At 49.1% G+C, this 17,307-nt stretch overlaps 1 protein-coding gene and 1 long non-coding RNA gene across 2 annotated transcripts; one reads left to right on the top strand and one right to left on the bottom strand.

The window, feature by feature from the left end:
- Positions 1-556: 556 nt before the first annotated feature.
- Positions 557-1,195, top strand: LOC123050049 (uncharacterized). The gene has a single exon (XM_044472893.1). It carries the CDS (start codon positions 717-719, stop codon positions 954-956), a length of 240 nt encoding a protein of 79 aa, XP_044328828.1. The 5' UTR covers positions 557-716; the 3' UTR covers positions 957-1,195.
- Positions 1,196-1,682: 487 nt separating this feature from the next.
- Positions 1,683-8,110, bottom strand: LOC123054580 (uncharacterized). Its single transcript, XR_006426251.1, has 2 exons — positions 7,204-8,110; positions 1,683-2,314 (listed from the first exon to the last, which is right to left on the bottom strand). It is a non-coding gene; the product is annotated as an uncharacterized lncRNA (long non-coding RNA).
- Between the last annotated feature and the right edge of the window lie 9,197 nt (positions 8,111-17,307).

Here is a 17,307-nt window from a genome sequence, read left to right on the forward strand (position 1 = left end):
GTGACCGGCCCAAATTTGGGCCGGTCGACCGGCGCCTAGTACTGCCCTTTTAAGAAGGCTTTAAGTGGAATGGCATTAGTATATAGCCAGCACCCCGGCTATGTATTAGCCATGCTCTAATTCGACAGCGGCACCTTGCCTTCTCGACGGCGATAGGACCCGTCGGCACGGATATCCGCCTCAGACTACCCACAGTGGGAGTAACATAGGTAGTAACATCACACATATCTAGGTTAAATAGATGATGTGACATGTAATAAATGAAGAAAGAGATGGTAGTGGTAACATAGCTAGTTACTACTAGTATGAGTAACATCACACATATCAAGGCAAGTTGTGTCTATAGTCTAATAAATGAAGTGCTCCATGTTACCACACATATGTTACTCCCCACTATAAAGGCCCATGTTACTAGTCTATGTTACTATCCATTGTGGCTAGTCTCATTCCAATCCACCGCATTCCGCTATACCCATACATGCCTCTCCCCTTGCCCGTGACCAGCCCGCCTGTCGCACCTCTACCATTCAATCCTCCTCTCCTGCGCCAACGACGCACGGCCACCCCGCCTCACCACCCCCGCCACCCCGTCCAGCTCGCCTATAAGATTAAGAAGCAGCGTAGACGATGCTAAGCCTAAGCTCACTCCAACACAGCCACCCAACACTATCACAAAGCCGCACAAGCTAGACTATCTCCTCAGTAGTATTAGCAACATGGCAAAGTGCCTCGCCGTCGCGCTCCTCGTACTGGTGGCGCTCGCGTACTGCGACGGGAGGGAGCTGAACCAGAAGGACCAGGCACTGGCAACGGCACGCGGTGCCGGTGCCGGTGGTGCCGTCGACGAGTCCAAGGTGCTGGGGCTGCCAGACCTGCCGGTCCTGGGAACCTTTACCGGTACCAGCACCATTACCGGCCCGCTGGTGGTGCTTCCAGGGATCCCTGCTCACCCATGATCATCTCGAGTTCATGTGCTTACAAGATGAAGCTGTCCTTGTGGCTTTAGACTTTAGGCTCTAGCTAACACCGTCCGGAGGAAAAACGCTGGCGTTTCACTCGTGCCCATGCTCCTTAATGGGCGTCTGTATCAACCATCCTGTCATCTGTATTTCTTTGCAGTTCTCTGTTCCAGTAATTTTCGTTCCTTGATGTGCCACATGTATAATCAACGTAATAAATACTACTCCTTTGTCAGTGTGTTCGCCTCCTTGGATAGACATGTCGACAGGTTGCATCACCTACCTACAACTTTGTCACTCTAAGAGCATGGTTAATAATAGAGCCAACAATCGGCTACAATGAGTTGACAATTGGGGGTGAAGAGGATGAGAACGCACCCCCCCTCCCCCGCGCACGCTCGGATTAAAAAAGGACACACTGCCGTCGCTGACGCGTGGGCCCACGGTTGTCCCGCATCATTAATAAAGATATGGGCGGTAGTTGGACGGCCGCCACGTGGGACGCGGCGAACACCGAGAGGATGCGCGGCCTGACGCCATTTGGGAATGGGTCGACGCGTTGAGCTGTCACAAATGTCCGCGGCGACTCAAACGGACGGCGGCGAATGAAATGGGTCGCCGCGTTGGAATTGCTCTAAGTGTATAAAATTTGTCTTAAGTCAAACTTCTTATAGTTTGACCCAACTTATATTACAAAATATAAACATATATAATAGAAAGTTATATAATATGCAAATTAATCCCATATGATGCATCTAAAGATATTAATTTAGTATTGTGAATGTTGATATTTTTTCATACAAACTTTGTCAACTTTTACAAAATTTGACTTAAGACAACTCTTACATGCGGAGTAAAAAGAATCAAAGGGAGTATATACATAGATAATAGAGCGCTGTCAAGGTGACCAACCCAGTAATAGTATCTCAACTTCATCGAATGAACAGTATAGAATAGTGTATGTGCACAAATCCAAAACAACAGTAATAAGGGGAACTCCATGATACAGGTTTCTATGTAATTTACAACGTATTTTTACAACCTTTCCTGTTCGTCAATGGCATATTTCTTTAAACAGAGATAAAAGATTTGTCTAATCGATTAATTAAGAAGAATAGAATTGTCTGGTTAATTAACGAAAAACCGGATGAAAACCGAAACAAACAGGCCCGGTGTAGCTACCTTCGTTCAATGGATCGTTGATTGATCAGATTTCAATGGGGTTAGGACATTGCATAGCTCTCTGCATGTCTTGATGATCAGAACTTGACATGATTGCAGGCGGAGCCAGGGGCGAAGTAGCTGGCGAAGTTTCATTTTTTTTTTCCGGCCAATATCCTCTAGGCCTGGGTTAGCTGTGGATGATTTGTAAAATGAGTAGTCATCGATCTTACAATAGAGGAGTGTGTGTATAGCGAAACCCTCAGGATAATAACCATATTCATGTATGTATTGCATGCATAATTTTGCTTTAATTTGGCACACGTCCTAAAATGATAAAGATCTTATTTCACACTTCATATAGGGTAATTATGTACTATATACCAACATTGCTTGTTTCCGTCTGTGTTCCCTTCGTCATTCACGACTCATTATATGGCTTATTAAAATTCAGAGTAGGACACCCTCCACGAGTAGCCAGCAATGTCCAATCTCCAATGCAATGAGTGGTTCGGTGTCTGACGTATGTGTATGACCGTAGACTCGAGGGTCAAGACCCATCAAGCTGTGGCGATTGATTCATCAAACAAGATTGAAGGAGCTAGTAACCACTTACCAGTGGCGTGCTCTAAGCCCCAATGCCCCACACCACATTAGGATGTCACCTACCAGTGGCGTGACTTTGGTTCTACGTACGTGCCACTAGTAACTGCTCCAGGATTTAGAAAATAGATCATATTATAGTATATTAAAGGGATAAGTATATTTTTCATCCCTTAATTTTCTCCGAAGTATAGAAATGGTCCTTCAACTCTAAAACCAGCAAACCTTGGTCCCTCAACTTCTCAAACCGGATAAGTTTAGTCTCTCATACCGCTTTGTGTGGTTTTGTTGATGACGTGGCATGTTTTTTTGGCATTTTATCAAACACATGTCATGCGCCTGTTATATTTTTGGACGGTGGCGTCGAGGGCCGCACAGCAGGTCTACGGCGTGCCCTTCTTCGACACCGAGGCCATGCCCAGCAGCCCGCCCAACGTCCTGGTGCCTCTGATGAGCGGTTTTGCGCAGCAGCCTAAAAGAAGAAGCGTTGCAGTTTGTGGCCGTTACCACTCGAGGGTCACCAGTGCGTCCTGAGGCGAGCGAAGGATGTCCATGGGCGACCTCGTGCATGGCCCTACCGGCTGATGCGGATGAATCCACGCCCAGGCTCAACTCCGATACCCCGTCTCCGTGCACACTGTCAATCCAGGTTGCTTAAGGACATGGCGAGGTGCTTCTCAAGCTCCGGTTGTACGCGGCGGAGGCACGAGCTCCTCTCCCGGTGAGAGTCAAGGCGTTTTCCAATCCGGCAAAAATCCATCTAGTACGTCTCTAGCTAGTCTCCTGTGAATCGGTCCAGCAGCTCTACTGTACGTGTGTATTGTCTTCTGGTGGAACCCAAGCCAGCTTTGGTGCGTGTACATACCCATATGCAATCTCATAGAGCACGCCTGACCCCAGCCGGCCGCCGCCTCCTGACGAGCTGCCGAGGAGGTGCTGCTGCTGCAGCACAACGCCCTCTGGGCGGCACCCGTATGTTGTCGCAAGTTCCTACAGGCTACAGGAGGTGTGGCTCGATGACAGTGGCCACGGTGAGTTTGTGGATACTGATGTGGCGGTCAAACCTGTGTGACATGGCGGTCAAACTTACGTGACATGTCTAGTTTTAGTTAAAACCATGTCCACATCAGCACCAAACCACCCTAAATGGTAGGAAGGACTAAACTTATCCGGTTTCGAAAGTTGAGGGACTAGGATTTGCTGGTTTTAAAATTGAGGGATCATTTGTAGACTTTCGAAATAGTTGAGGAACGAAAATATACTTATCCTTATATTAAATACATTTTATATTTTTTAGTGTTTTGGATCATAGAGTGTCACTGAGAGACGTCTGCTTTATTTGGAGGGGGGCGAGTGGCGAATCTGAATGGTTGCACACCAGAAATGCGCCCTACCCTGGTTTGGCCCTCTTTGAATAGGTAACACCCTACTCCTGCTTGCTTTGGATTGTATTGCTTGAGTGCTCGAGAGGCCAAGGTGGAAGAGGGGGTTAGGTGAAAAATCAAGCCCTAGATGGCTCTAGAACGTATTGGGTGCCGCTTGAGAGGGCCCTATCTCGCCTAATATACTTGGTCGAGATAAGGTTACATGGTCCGGGTCGGACAAAAGGTGGGCTTGCACTGCTGCGTCAAGTCAGACCATCTGTTGCGCCTATAGACTAAGAGCATCTCCAGCTGCGCCCCCAACAGCCCCCCAGGCCACTTTTTCGGCGCCGGCGCCAAAAAAAGGCCCCAGTCGCGCCCCAGGATGCCGAAAAGTGCCGGTTCGGCCCGTTTTTGGGTCCGGCGGTCGCAGGCCGAACCCGGCGAACTAGGGGCGATCGGGGGGCTCCGGCGCAAGGGAAAAGCGCGGCTGGCCCACACCGTCAGGTGAAAAGTCAAGTTTTTCTTCCCCGACTTACCTCCCACCCCCCCGCGCCCTCGGCCGCCACTAGCTGTATTCCGGCGCCGCCCGTCGCCCTTCACCGCTATATAGCCAATCCCCGCCAGAAAAATAGCAGAGGTTCGCCGAGGTAGCCCCTCCACCAGCAGCTGGGCGTTTCCGGCTGCCGTTTCCGGCCGCAGAGGGGCAGTTTATCGGTGGGGTACACGCCCACCGGGCGCAAGGTGTTCGGCGATTTTCCTGCCTCGGCGATGGACTCGGATGACGAGGAAGCGCTTGTCGCACTGCTGGAGGAGGAAGCCGAGGCCGACGTCCAGGAAGAAGAGCATCTCATGGTGCTCGCCGCCCTCGCCCAGCTGCTGGCGAGCAATGAAAAGCCGCGGCGAGGTGGCTCGGCGCCGGGGCGGGTGAAAGCAAAGAACCGGCATCGTCTCGAAGGCTACTGCATGCTCTACTCCGACTACTTCATCGATGCTCCACTTCACGGCGACAAAACATTTCGGCACCGTTATCGGATGAGCCGAAAGCTATTGCTCAGGATTGTGAATTCCATCTGAGAGTTCGACAGCTACTTCAAGTGCAAGATGGATTGCACCGGCAAACTTGGATTCACCTCGATCCAGAAGTGCACGACAGCGATGAGGATGCTTGCATACGGAGCTCCCGGTGATTCACTCGACGACTATGGGCGCATGGCCGAGTCCACCAGCATTGAGTGTTTCTACAAGTTCTGTCGGGCAGTGGTGGTAGTGTTTGGACCGCAATACTTGATAACACCCAATGCGGAAGACACTGCTCGGATCCTAGCACAGAATGCTGCAAGAGGATTTCCTGGGATGCTTGGAAGCATCGATTGCATGCATTGAAAATGGAAGAACTGCCCATTTGCTTGGCAGGGGATGTACAAAGGCGCCAAAGGCGGTTGCAGTGTGGTACTTGAGGCGGTGGCCACACAGGACCTCTGAATTTGGCACTCCTTCTTTGGTATGCCAGGAACTCACAATGACATCAACGTGCTGCAGTGCTCCCCTGTCTTTGCCAAGCTTGTTGAAGGTCATTCTCCTCCGGTGAACTTCGAGGTCAATGGGCGGCACTACAACAAGGGGTACTACCTAGCTGATGGCATCTATCCGAGATGGTCTACATTTGTGAAGACTATCTCAAACGCTGTGCCAGGAGGCAAGAAGCCCCACTTTGCCAAGGTGCAGGAGGCTTGCCGGAAGAATGTCGAGCGGGCATTTGGTGTGCTCCAATCTCGAATTGCTGTTGTCCGGTACCCTGCTCAGACCTGGTCGAAAGATCAAATGTGGGAGATCATGACTTGCTGTGTCATCGTGCACAACATGACCATCGAGAGCGAGCAAGAAGAGCCAGTGTTTGATACTTAACCATACTACACGTAGGATTCTCTAGCCGAAGTTGATCACCAGCTACCGGCAACCTGGACTGCCTACCTCAGTATGCGTCAGGAGATCCGAGACCCACAGGTAAATCATCAACTGCAGCAGGATCTGGTGGATCACCTATGGAGGCTCAAGGGCGAAGCCGGGCGCGAAGTGTGATGAGTTTTTATTTGTTGAACTATATAATTTGTATTGAACGATTTGTTGTTGCACTATTTTGTTGAAGTATTTGATTTTCTGTGATGCACTATGTGATAAAAATATATTTATGTTGATAATTGAACGCCGAACCACGACGAACCACGCCGAATATGGGCCTATTCTCGCCCATATGGGCCCTTTATTCGCTGAAAGTGGACCAAAAAATGGGACAATATCGACGCCTGAGGGCGACGGCTGGATGCTCAACCGCCCCAGCGCCGATTGTATTGCCGACTCGCCCCAGGGGGCCATTTTTATGCGTCTTGGAGGGGCCAACGGCTGGACATGCTCTAACGTTGCCTTGCCTCCCTGCATGCTACGATAGCCGGCTGCCTCCTCTCGGTTTGCTCGGAGATGAGGTGGCCAACACTTTGCCTGCTTGGTAGTACATGGGTGTCATATCTTAGGCAAGCACATTTACACCTCCCCCTAGTGGGTTTTGGTTATTAATTACAAAATAATTAAGGCATCAGTGCATTTATTGAGTACGGCTCGTGCATGAAGCTTAAAATGGATGTTACATCCCTGAAGGTTTGATTTAACCGAAGGATTTCAACCCCTAGAATGTTGAGGAAAACATTGAGCTCTTCGGTCTACCAGTGAAGAATCAGAAGTTGTGGAGTATAATTTCTTTTCTTGTTTCTCTAATTCTTCATTGAATCATAGGACAAACCGTAAAATTAAGAGAGGTCAAAGTGTGAAGCAAGATTGTAAGTGCTCAATGTGCTCAGTCAGAACCCATTTTACTCAGAGAGGGAAAACTTTAAAATCCCGTTCAAAGTGATCTAACTAGCTTGGGTGACTAAATCAATGCATCTGAGGAATCAGTGCAGTTCTTTGGTGTCTCTTAGGTAATTTACTTTCCCTCTGAAGTTAGGGAACTCAATCTTTTATATGAAAGAACGCATAATCAGTGCAGCTCTTTATATTGAATGTAGTGGCATCCGAGATTCCGAGTACCCGTGAGAGATGGTCAAACATGGAATGAAACGTACCTGTCGGAGCTTATCTCCAGCAACCACTTGGAGATCACAAAGATCCTACAGTCAGCCCCATCATTTGAAGATCAGCCCCATCATTTGAAGATCAGGCATGGACGTGGGGAAGCTGGCCGAGGAAGCCATGCACAGCTGTGGCCGCGCGACGGCAGGGTGCCGGGGACGGCCACGCGCGCTGCTGACGAAACTCGAGGCACGACTGCTGGGTGCGTTGGCGGCTGGTGGACGAGCTCCACACGCGCGCCGAGCTCCAGCAGCTGGTGGCCCTGCTCCCCGGCGTCCGTGGGCTCGTGCTGGAGCTCATTCTCCGGGATGCAGTCCAGGCCTCCAGGGGCACAGTGGCAACGGAGACACCAGCAGCAGATGCGACAACGCCGGAGGCCGGCCGTGGACGCGGAGGCACCGGATGTGAACGCGACGACGCCGTATGCGGAGGCGGAGACACCAGCAGCAGATGCGATGACGCCGGAGTTCGGCCGTGGAAGCGAAGGCGTCGGATACGGACGCGACGACGCCGGATACGAAAGCGACGACACCGGATGCGCCGGCCGTGGACAAAGCGACGCTGGAGGCGGATGCGGAGATGCCGGAGACGCCGGCCTCCATCTCCTGAAATCTCCGCCGCCGTGGAGTTGGAACCGGAGGAAGGGGATAAAGGCTAGCGTTGCGTGCGGGAGTGTTGCTGCGGGGCTAGTTCGGTCCAAAAGCGCCCAAAGTAGCTAATACGCACTACATATTGGAATATGGGCAAAAAAGTTCTGCGCACTACATAGAGGAACGGAGGGAGTTTGCTGAAGAAGCCAAACCAATAACTCTAGTCGACTGCGGCACCTCGACTAGTTGGCCTTCTCAACTGCAATAAGTCTGGCACAGATTCACGGCAAGAATCCATCCGCCCTTGTCTAATCAAGCGACGTTTGCACAAGCCGCCATGCATGCATGCCTCTGGCTCTCTCCCCGCATTCTATCCATTCTATCCTCCTCTCCAGCGCCCAGGGGCGGAGCCAGGATTTGAGCATAGGGGCCAGATGGCAATGAAGGCAGAAATTTTTTTGTGCCTCACATACTACCTAATAGTTTTATAATGAAGTAGCATTCGCATTTAGCTTTGTGCCTAGACAAAAAAAAATTCTTGTAGCTGGAGCATGGTTAATGTTGGTCAACAATTCCATATACGCGCCAAGAAGTCGAAGGTGATAGTGAAATGCCAATGCTAGAAAACATTGTCATACGAAAATTTAAGATATACTAACTAGAATAATTTTGTATTATCAAATGGTTGGCTTTTAGTTTGCCTTTATATAGGTTTGAATGGCAAATCGTCATTGATTGTATTAGGGAATTTTATTGTTTAGTTAGCAAAAATTAATCAATGTAGGCAGAACACATACCTAGAATTAAATCCAGCCCCTCCGTATCCCCTATACCGCTAGGTCGAATTAGATCGTCTGGTCGAAGTTCGCAGGGACGCAACAACCATCACTGTTTATGAATGCCCGGCGAAGCATTGACGGATCCGAGCTTTTGAGCGACTGCAGGTGCCTATACCCTAGTGAGCGACGCATAAATCACACAACCAAAATAACTAAAATCTGATGTAGAAGTTCAATATGATACAAGATGAGAATTGAGTGAGATTAACAGATGGTGTGATATGTTTACCTCGGCTAGTTCGTTGGCTGCAGCCAGAATAATTGTGAGTGAAGCAGCCTGTGTCGCCAGCGTCGTATGAATCAGATCTTATTAAGAGGGAAGACAAGAGGCAGGCCGGCGGCGAAGGCATAGGACAGCAACGGCGCACCACTTATCCACCCTCACGCTAATCACGGAAATAATGTGTAGTGCCAGGAGACTTGGCGGAGGCCAATCGTCTAATCTACCTTGGCATGGACTTGGAAAACAACTAACTAATGGGCTTGTATGTGGGCCTTTCTTCCCTTTCTCCAGAATTCATGTAAAGATAAGGGGGGCCAAGCACGTTGTCCATGCAAATCATATCGCTAATTAACCGTTGCCTGCAACTGTTCCCTCGATCGTTAGGGGGCGAGCAGGGGCCTCCCCCCCTTGGCTCCGCCACTGCCTGCGCCGACGACGTCCAAAACCCACTTCGAACGCCCGAGCAGACGCCCAGTCATTGAGTCGTCACGAAAATACGATCCAGACGGTTGCTCTAAATAGGTTTTAAACGCCCGGACTGACCGGCACCCCTCAATATTCAACCAAATAGTGGGCGGATATGAAGCGCCCAGATGTGTTCGTCACGTCGGATCCGACTGCTCTATCCCACCTTAAATTGCACCAAAGCCACCCCCTCGATCTACCGGATCTCTTTGCTCTCTCCTCTCTTCTTCCTCCTCCGCGACATCCGTTCGCAGCTCCGCCGCCACGCGCGCTCCACAGCCGTTCTAAGAGCATCTCCAACAGCCGCGCCAAACTAGCGCCGCGCCGCAAAATTGCCCGTTTTAGCGTGCGCGCAACCGGTATAGTGGCTCCAGCGGGCGCGCAAAAACAGCGCACGCGGCATATCTAGTTCAACGCGCGGGCCGAAACGGGATCACGCGCCGCTTATTTGATGCGCCCGCTCCCACGCACTGGACTCTCGCGCGCTCGCTCGCAACTCCCACTCCCCATCCAGCCGCGCCGCCGCCGCCCGCGCCACCCGGCGACCGTTCCGACGCTTCCCCGGCCTATCCCCGTGCCGCGGCGGCTTCTCCGCCCCCCTCTAGTCCCGCCGCCCCTCACGCGCGTCCGTCGTCTGACCAACAGCGCCCGAGCGCTCGCTGCCGCTCGGCGCCCGCAAGGTGTTCGACAAAACGCCTGCAAGGTATGTATTGCTCAAACGTCATGAACTTGGTGCACGTTGATTCTAGTTTTTATAGCATAGTATTGAACATTGTAGATGAGTTCGTCGTATGATTCTTTCGAAGAAGAATCTGATATGGAAGAGGAGGAGGATCTTGCAATGATCCTAGCTATGCATATCAATAAAAAACCGAAGCACGGTGGTTCGATTATGGGTCGGCAGAAAATTTGGAGGGATAGGATCAATGCCCATAACAGATTGATGAGGCACTATTTCGTGGAGAATCCCACATACCCGGAGTCGTACTTTCGTCGCCGGTTTAGGATGAGCACCGAGTTGTTCAGGCGCATTGCAGAGAAACTAGCGAGCCATGACCGGTTTTTTCAGCAAAGGAGGAATGCCGCCGGAGAGCTCGGGCATAGCACCTTTCAGAAGGTGACAGCCACTTTGCGTATGTTGGCATACGGTATCCCGACTGATCTAGTTGATGATCACTTGGCTATGGGTGAGAGCCAAGCCATCATGTGTGTCAAGCGCTTCGCAGTCGGAATTGTGCAAGTGTTTGGCGAGGAGTATTTGAGATCTCCCAATGCAGAAGACGTCGCAAGGCTATTGGCGATAAACAAAGCTCGCGGCTTTCCTGGCATGCTTGGCTCAATAGATTGCATGCATTGGAGTTGGAAGAATTGTCCAAAGGCATGGCATGGGCAATTCCACGGGCAAAAAAGGGTTCCACTATAATCCTTGAAGCGGTGGCCGATCAAGAGACTTGGATTTGGCATGCATTCTTTGGAATGCCTGGATCCTTGAATGACATCAATGTTGTCAACCGGTCACCACTGATGAGTAAGATTGCAAATGGTGAGTTGCCACAGGTGCAGTTTGTAGCAAATGGCCGTACATAGAACTATGGCTATTATCTAGCGGATGGCATCTATCCAAAGTGGCAAACCTTCCTGAAGCTGTTGAAAAAGCCGGAAGGTAAGAAAAATCTTGATTTCCACAATGCTCAGGCGGCGGCTAGAAAAGATGTGGAGAGAGTTTTTGGGATTTTGCAAGCCCAATTTGCTATTGTGAGAGGACCGGCTAGATTTTGGTATCAAAAAATGCTTTGGTACATCATGCACGCTTGTGTGATCATGCACAACATGATCATCGAGAATGAGCGTGGCCAAGATTTAGACTCACTAGTAGAAAAAGGGTCAAATGTCAAGCACATTAGTGCTGGTTTGCTTTTGAGCCGGCACTAATGTGTGCATTAGTGCCGGTTCCAACGGCTAGCCGGCCGCTTTCATTAGTACCGGTTCCTGGCCGACCTTTAGCACCGGTTCGTGCCACAGACCGGTACTAAAGTGAGTGGTGGCAGGATGTTGTCAGTCCGGGGCCCCTCCAGCACCTTTAGTACCGGTTCGTGGCACGAACCGGTGCTAAAGGTCGTCCTACATAAACCCTTCGTCCACCCGAGCTCGCTCTGTTCTTCCCCTTTCCCCTCTCCTCTCTGTTCTTCCCCTCTTCCTCTCGAGCTCATCAGACATTTTGCCCAAAATTTCTCAAGATTTGAAGGCCCCCATCCATTCAAATGATCACAAAGGTTAGCAACTTTGTCCTTTCATCTCTCATTGCTAGATTAGCTCTTGCAATGCTTTGTATAGTGATTAATTTATGAGTTTAGTAATTTGGGAGGAAATATATGTGCTAGTATTTGATTTATATGCAATTTGAGGTCAAAAATAACACTTAGTTTGCATATGTAGGTGTGGTTTACTTAGTGCCTTCTAAATCTCCGTCGTAACCACAGTCGATCGCCCGCACCGTTCCGTCGCCGGCACCACCTTGTGGTGAGCCTCTTGTTCATGAATGTTTTACATTACCAAATTGATGTTTGTGTGATTTGGATATATAGTTACTCGTATAATTATCTTACCCGTACGTTGTTTGTTATACATAGTGCCATGGTTTTGATATCCGTCCCCGTCGGCCCTCGTCCTTGTTATGATTCGGATGTGGTATATTCTCTTTTAAAACTAGTTGTTGCATTTCGTGTTTATGACAAATTATGCCCATCAAGTTGACATAGATATTTTTGTCTAGGAGGTTTGTGAACCGGAAATTCCAACCGACCCTATTGTCGAGAGGTTAAATTTAGTTGAAAGAGAAAACGAGTATTTGAAAGAAAAATTGAAAAGAATTGAGGGGAGAAGATGGAATTGGAGTTGCATGTTGCCGATGTCGTCGATGATCACAAGATCAAGATGGAGAAAATGCGCTTGAAGATTAGAAAGATTAGAAAATATGCCATTGATAGTGAGGCTTGGTATCATTATGCTGTTGGATCAATTGTTACCTTAGTTGCGATCTTGATCGCATTTGTTGTTGCATTTAAATGCTTTAGTTAGAGAGTTATTTGTTTGTTGCATTTAAGTTTGTATGAACTTTATGTATGAACTTGTATTAATTTGGTCTTTTCGGTGTTGTGTAATGAAGATGAGCCGACAATGGATGTACGATGACCGATGCTCTCCCGAGTTCATTAATGGCGTGCAAACTTTTCTGCTTGCGGCTGAGGCAAACAAGCGGGCGGATGGTTTTATGCCTTGTCCATGTTTAGTCTGTAAGAATGATCACAATTACTCTACGTCAAGAACCATTCACGTCCACCTGTTTAAGTCCGGTTTCATGCCCCACTATAATGTTTGGACCAAGCACGGAGAAAGAGGGGTTATGATGGAAGACAATGAAGAAGAAGAGGACGACGACAGCTATCCTGGCCATGGGTTCCCTGAATACGATGATACAACAATGGGGGAAGAAGCTGAGCCGGCAATGCGGGAAGAAGCTGAAGAAGAGGCATCAGATGAGCCCGCTGATGATCTAGGTCGGGCCATTGCCGATGCAAAGAGAAACTGCGCAAGTGATTTGGAGAAGAAGAAGTTGCAGCGCATGTTAGAGGATCACAAGAAATTGTTGTACCCGAATTGCGAAGCTGACAAGAAAAAGTTGGGCACCACACTGGAATTGCTGCAATGGAAGGCAGAGAATGGTGTATCTGACAAGGGATTTGGAAAGTTGCTGGTAATGATAAAGAATATGCTTCCAAAGGACAACGAATTGCCCGAGAGTACGTACGAAGCAAAGAAGGTTGTCTGCCCTCTAGGGTTAGAGGTGCAGAAGATACATGCATGCCCTAATGACTGCATCCTCTACCGCGGTGAGTACGAGGATTTGAACGCTTGCCCGGTATGCGGTGCATTGCGCTATAAGATCAGGCGCGATGACCCTGGTGATGTCGAGGGCGAGCGCCCCAGGAAGAAGATTCCTGCCAAGGTGATGTGGTATGCTCCTATAATACCACGGTTGAAACGTTTGTTCCAAAACAAAGAGCATGCCAAGGCGATGCGATGGCACAGAGAAGACCGTAAGAAAGACGGAAAGTTGAGAGTACCCGCTGACGGGTCGCAGTGGAGAAAAATCGAGAGAAAGTACGGGAAGGAGTTTGCAGATGACGCAAGGAACGTATGGTTTGGTCTAAGCGCAGATGGCATTAATCCTTTTGGGGAGCAGAGCAGCAACCATAGCACCTGGCCTGTGACTCTATGTTTGTATAACCTTCCTCCTTGGTTGTGCATGAAGCGGAAGTTCATTATGATGCCAGTGCTCATCCAAGGCCCTAAGCAACCCGGCAACGACATTGATGTGTACCTAAGGCCATTAGTTGAAGAACTCTTACAGCTGTGGAATGGAACAGGTGTACGTGCGTGGGATGAGCACATGGGGGAAGAATTTGACCTAAAGGCCTTGCTGTTCGTGACCATCAATGATTGGCCTGCTCTCAGTAACCTTTCAGGACAGACAAACAAGGGATACCGCGCATGCACGCACTGTTTGGATGATACCGACAGTATATATTTGGACAATTGTAGGAAGAATGTGTACCTGGGACATCGTCGATTTCTTCCGAGCAGGCATCCCGTAAGAAAGAAAGGCAAGCATTTCAAAGGTGAGGCGGATCACCGGACGAAGCCTCGCCACCGTACTGGTGCTGATGTACATGATATGGTCAAGGATTTGAAGGTAGTCTTTGGAAAGGGTCCTGGCGGACAACCTGTTCCGAATGACGCTGACGGACGCGCACCCATGTGGAAGAAGAAATCTATATTTTGGGACCTGCCCTATTGGAAAGACCTAGAGGTCCGCTCTGCAATCGACGTGATGCACGTGACGAAGAATCTTTGCGTGACCCTGCTTGGCTTCTTGGGCGTGTATGGGAAGACAAAAGATACACCTGAGGCACGGGAGGACCAGCAACGTATGCATGGAAAAGACGGCATACATCAGGGTCATGCCAGCTACGCTCTTACCAAAGAAGAGAAGGAAATCTTCTTTGAATGCCTGCTCAGTATTAAGGTACCGTCTGGCTTCTCGTCGAATATAAAGGGAATAATAAACATGGCAGAGAAAAAGTTCCAGAACCTAAAGTCTCATGACTGCCACGTGATTATGACGCAACTGCTTCCGGTTGCATTGAGGGGGCTTCTACCGGATAACGTTCGATTAGCCATTGTGAAGCTATGTGCATTCCTCAATGCAATCTCTCAGAAGGTAATCGATCCAGAAATCATACCAAGGTTAGAGAATGATTTGGTGCAATGTCTTGTCAGTTTCGAGTTGGTGTTCCCACCATCCTTCTTCAACATCATGACGCACGTCCTAGTTCACCTATGCGAAGAGATTAACGTTTTGGGTCCTGTATTTCTACACAATATGTTCCCCTTTGAGAGGTTCATGGGAGTCTTAAAGAAATATGTTCATAACCGTGCTAGGCCAGAAGGAAGCATCTCCAAGGGCCATGAAAATGAGGAGGTCATTGAGTTTTGTATTGACTTTATTCCTGACCTTAAGCCGATTGGTGTTCCTGAATCGCGGCATAAGGGCAGACTGGATGGAAAAGGCACGCTAGGAGGGAATCAAAAAATATGTATGGACGGACATTCTCTCACTGAAGCACACTACACAGTTCTACAGAATTCCGCCTTGGTGGCTCCGTATATGGACGAACACAAGAATTTTCTACGCTCCAAACACCCGGAGCGGTCTGATGACTGGATTACACGTGAACAAACCAGGAGTTTCGCCGGCTGGTTGCAGACACGTACCATGCATGACGCCTCTATTGAAGATGACCTGTACTCGCTGTCCCAGTTACCATCTTCGAATATAATGACTTTCAAAGGGTACGAGATAAATGGTAATACATTTTACACGATCGCCCAAGATAAGAAGAGCACCAACCAAAACAGTGGTGTCCGCTTTGATGCAACAACCAAGACGGGAAAGGAAACATATTATGGTTACATAGAGGAGATATGGGAACTTGACTATGGACGTGGTTTGAAGGTCCCTTTGTTTCGGTGCAAATGGGTCAATATGACACGAGGCGGGGTAACGGAAGACCCGCAGTATGGAATGACAACAGTGGATCTCAACAATCTTGCGTATGCAGACGAACCATTCGTCCTAGCTAATGATGTGGCACAGGTTTTCTATGTGAAGGATATGTCTACCAAGCCGAGAAAAAGAAAAGATAAGGAAGCGAATGCATCATACGATGAGCCAAAGCGCCACATAGTTCTTTCTGGGAAGAGAAACATCGTGGGAGTGGATGACAAGACAGACATGTCAGAAGATTATGAAAAGTTTGATGAAATTGCTCCATTCACAGTGAATATTGACCCGAGCATCCAGTTAAATGATGAAGATTTTCCATGGCTACGGCGCAAAGGGACACACGCGAAGAAAAAGTTTCACACCCAAAGATCTGGGATGTGATCGGCTTCACTATCATCACTTTCTTCTGTGTTTCACACCCAGGAGGGAACCTCTGTAATAGTTAGGGTAGTTATGTGTTTTGGCATTTGAAACGCGAAGAAATTTTATGTGCAAACAAATTCTTTCATGCATTTACTGATTTTTTCAACTAAATGACCCTGAAATTGAAAAGCATTTCAAATGAACCCAGAAAAGGTTGAAAGTTGGCATGGTATCATAATTTCACCCACATAGCATGTGCAAAAAAAAGTAGAGAGGGTTACCGCAAAAACTGGATGCACTTCGTGTACAAAATGGACAATCTCTTTTGAAGTATGAGGGTTTCGAACGAAAACTCATCCGTTACAAAGGCATTTCATTTTTTAAATAACCTAAGCATTACCAAATTGAATATAATGATAAAACACACTAATATTAAACATAAGAAAAAAGAATCACTGCAAAATCTATTTTCAAAGTTAAGTTATTCACAAACTAGTGATTCACACAAATTTCAAATAATTCAAAATGTAAACTATTCAAATTTGTAAACTACCGGCACTAATAGAAAGTTTGTAATTTTTGTACCTAAAGCAAAAATATTCACAAAGAAACTCTAAGTACAGCAAAAAAAACTCAAAAATAAATAAAACAAAAATAAATAAAGCAAAAATAAATAAGAAAATAAAAAGCCCGCCTACTGCGCCACAGCGGCCTGCATACGACTAGAAACCCAACCTGTTGTTGGGCCAGGATGCAGGCCCGCAAAGGCCCAGTAGGCCCACAGGACATCACAGAACATTTAGGCCCAGTAGGCCTGCTTTGGAGAGGAGCTCGAGAGAGCTACCGCACTGGGGCTTATAAACCAGTGCGGACGCCCCTCGGCTAGCGAGGTGGGACTAAACATGACGCACCGCACCTGCGCCAGCGCACCCCCTTTACTACCGAGTGGTGGTTGAATCCGGTACTAAAATGGGGGTCCTTAGTACCGGTTGGAGCCACCACCCGGTACTAAAGGGTGTGCGCTTCCCGCCGCTTGGCCTGGCCAAAACAGACCTTTAGTACCGGTTGGTGGCTTCAACCGGTACTAAAGGTTGTTCTATATAAGAAAAAACTTCAAAAAAAATCAGTTTCTCATCTCTCCCTCTGCTTCTTTCTCCTCTGCCCCGTCGCCGCCGCCCCTCGCCGTCGCCCCTCGTCGCCGCCCCCGTCGCCGTCCCTGTCGCCGTCCGTCGCCGTCCCCGTCGGCGTCCGTCGCCGTCGCCGTCCCCATCCCCGTCGTCCCCGTCGCCGCGCCCCGCCCCGTCACCGCGCCCCGCCCCGTCCTCCCGTCGTCCCCGCCTGGCCCGTCCCCATCCCCGTCGCCGCCGCCCCGTCCCCATCCCCGTCGTCACCGCCCGTCTCCGTCCCCGTCGCCGCCCCCCGTCGCCGCGCCTCGCCGGTGAGCTCCTGCCCCGGCCGCCATGTCCACACACACGCACACACACACATAC

This window comes from Triticum aestivum, chromosome 2D (assembly GCF_018294505.1).
Source record: "Triticum aestivum cultivar Chinese Spring chromosome 2D, IWGSC CS RefSeq v2.1, whole genome shotgun sequence".
Taxonomy (NCBI): Eukaryota; Viridiplantae; Streptophyta; class Magnoliopsida; order Poales; family Poaceae; genus Triticum; species Triticum aestivum.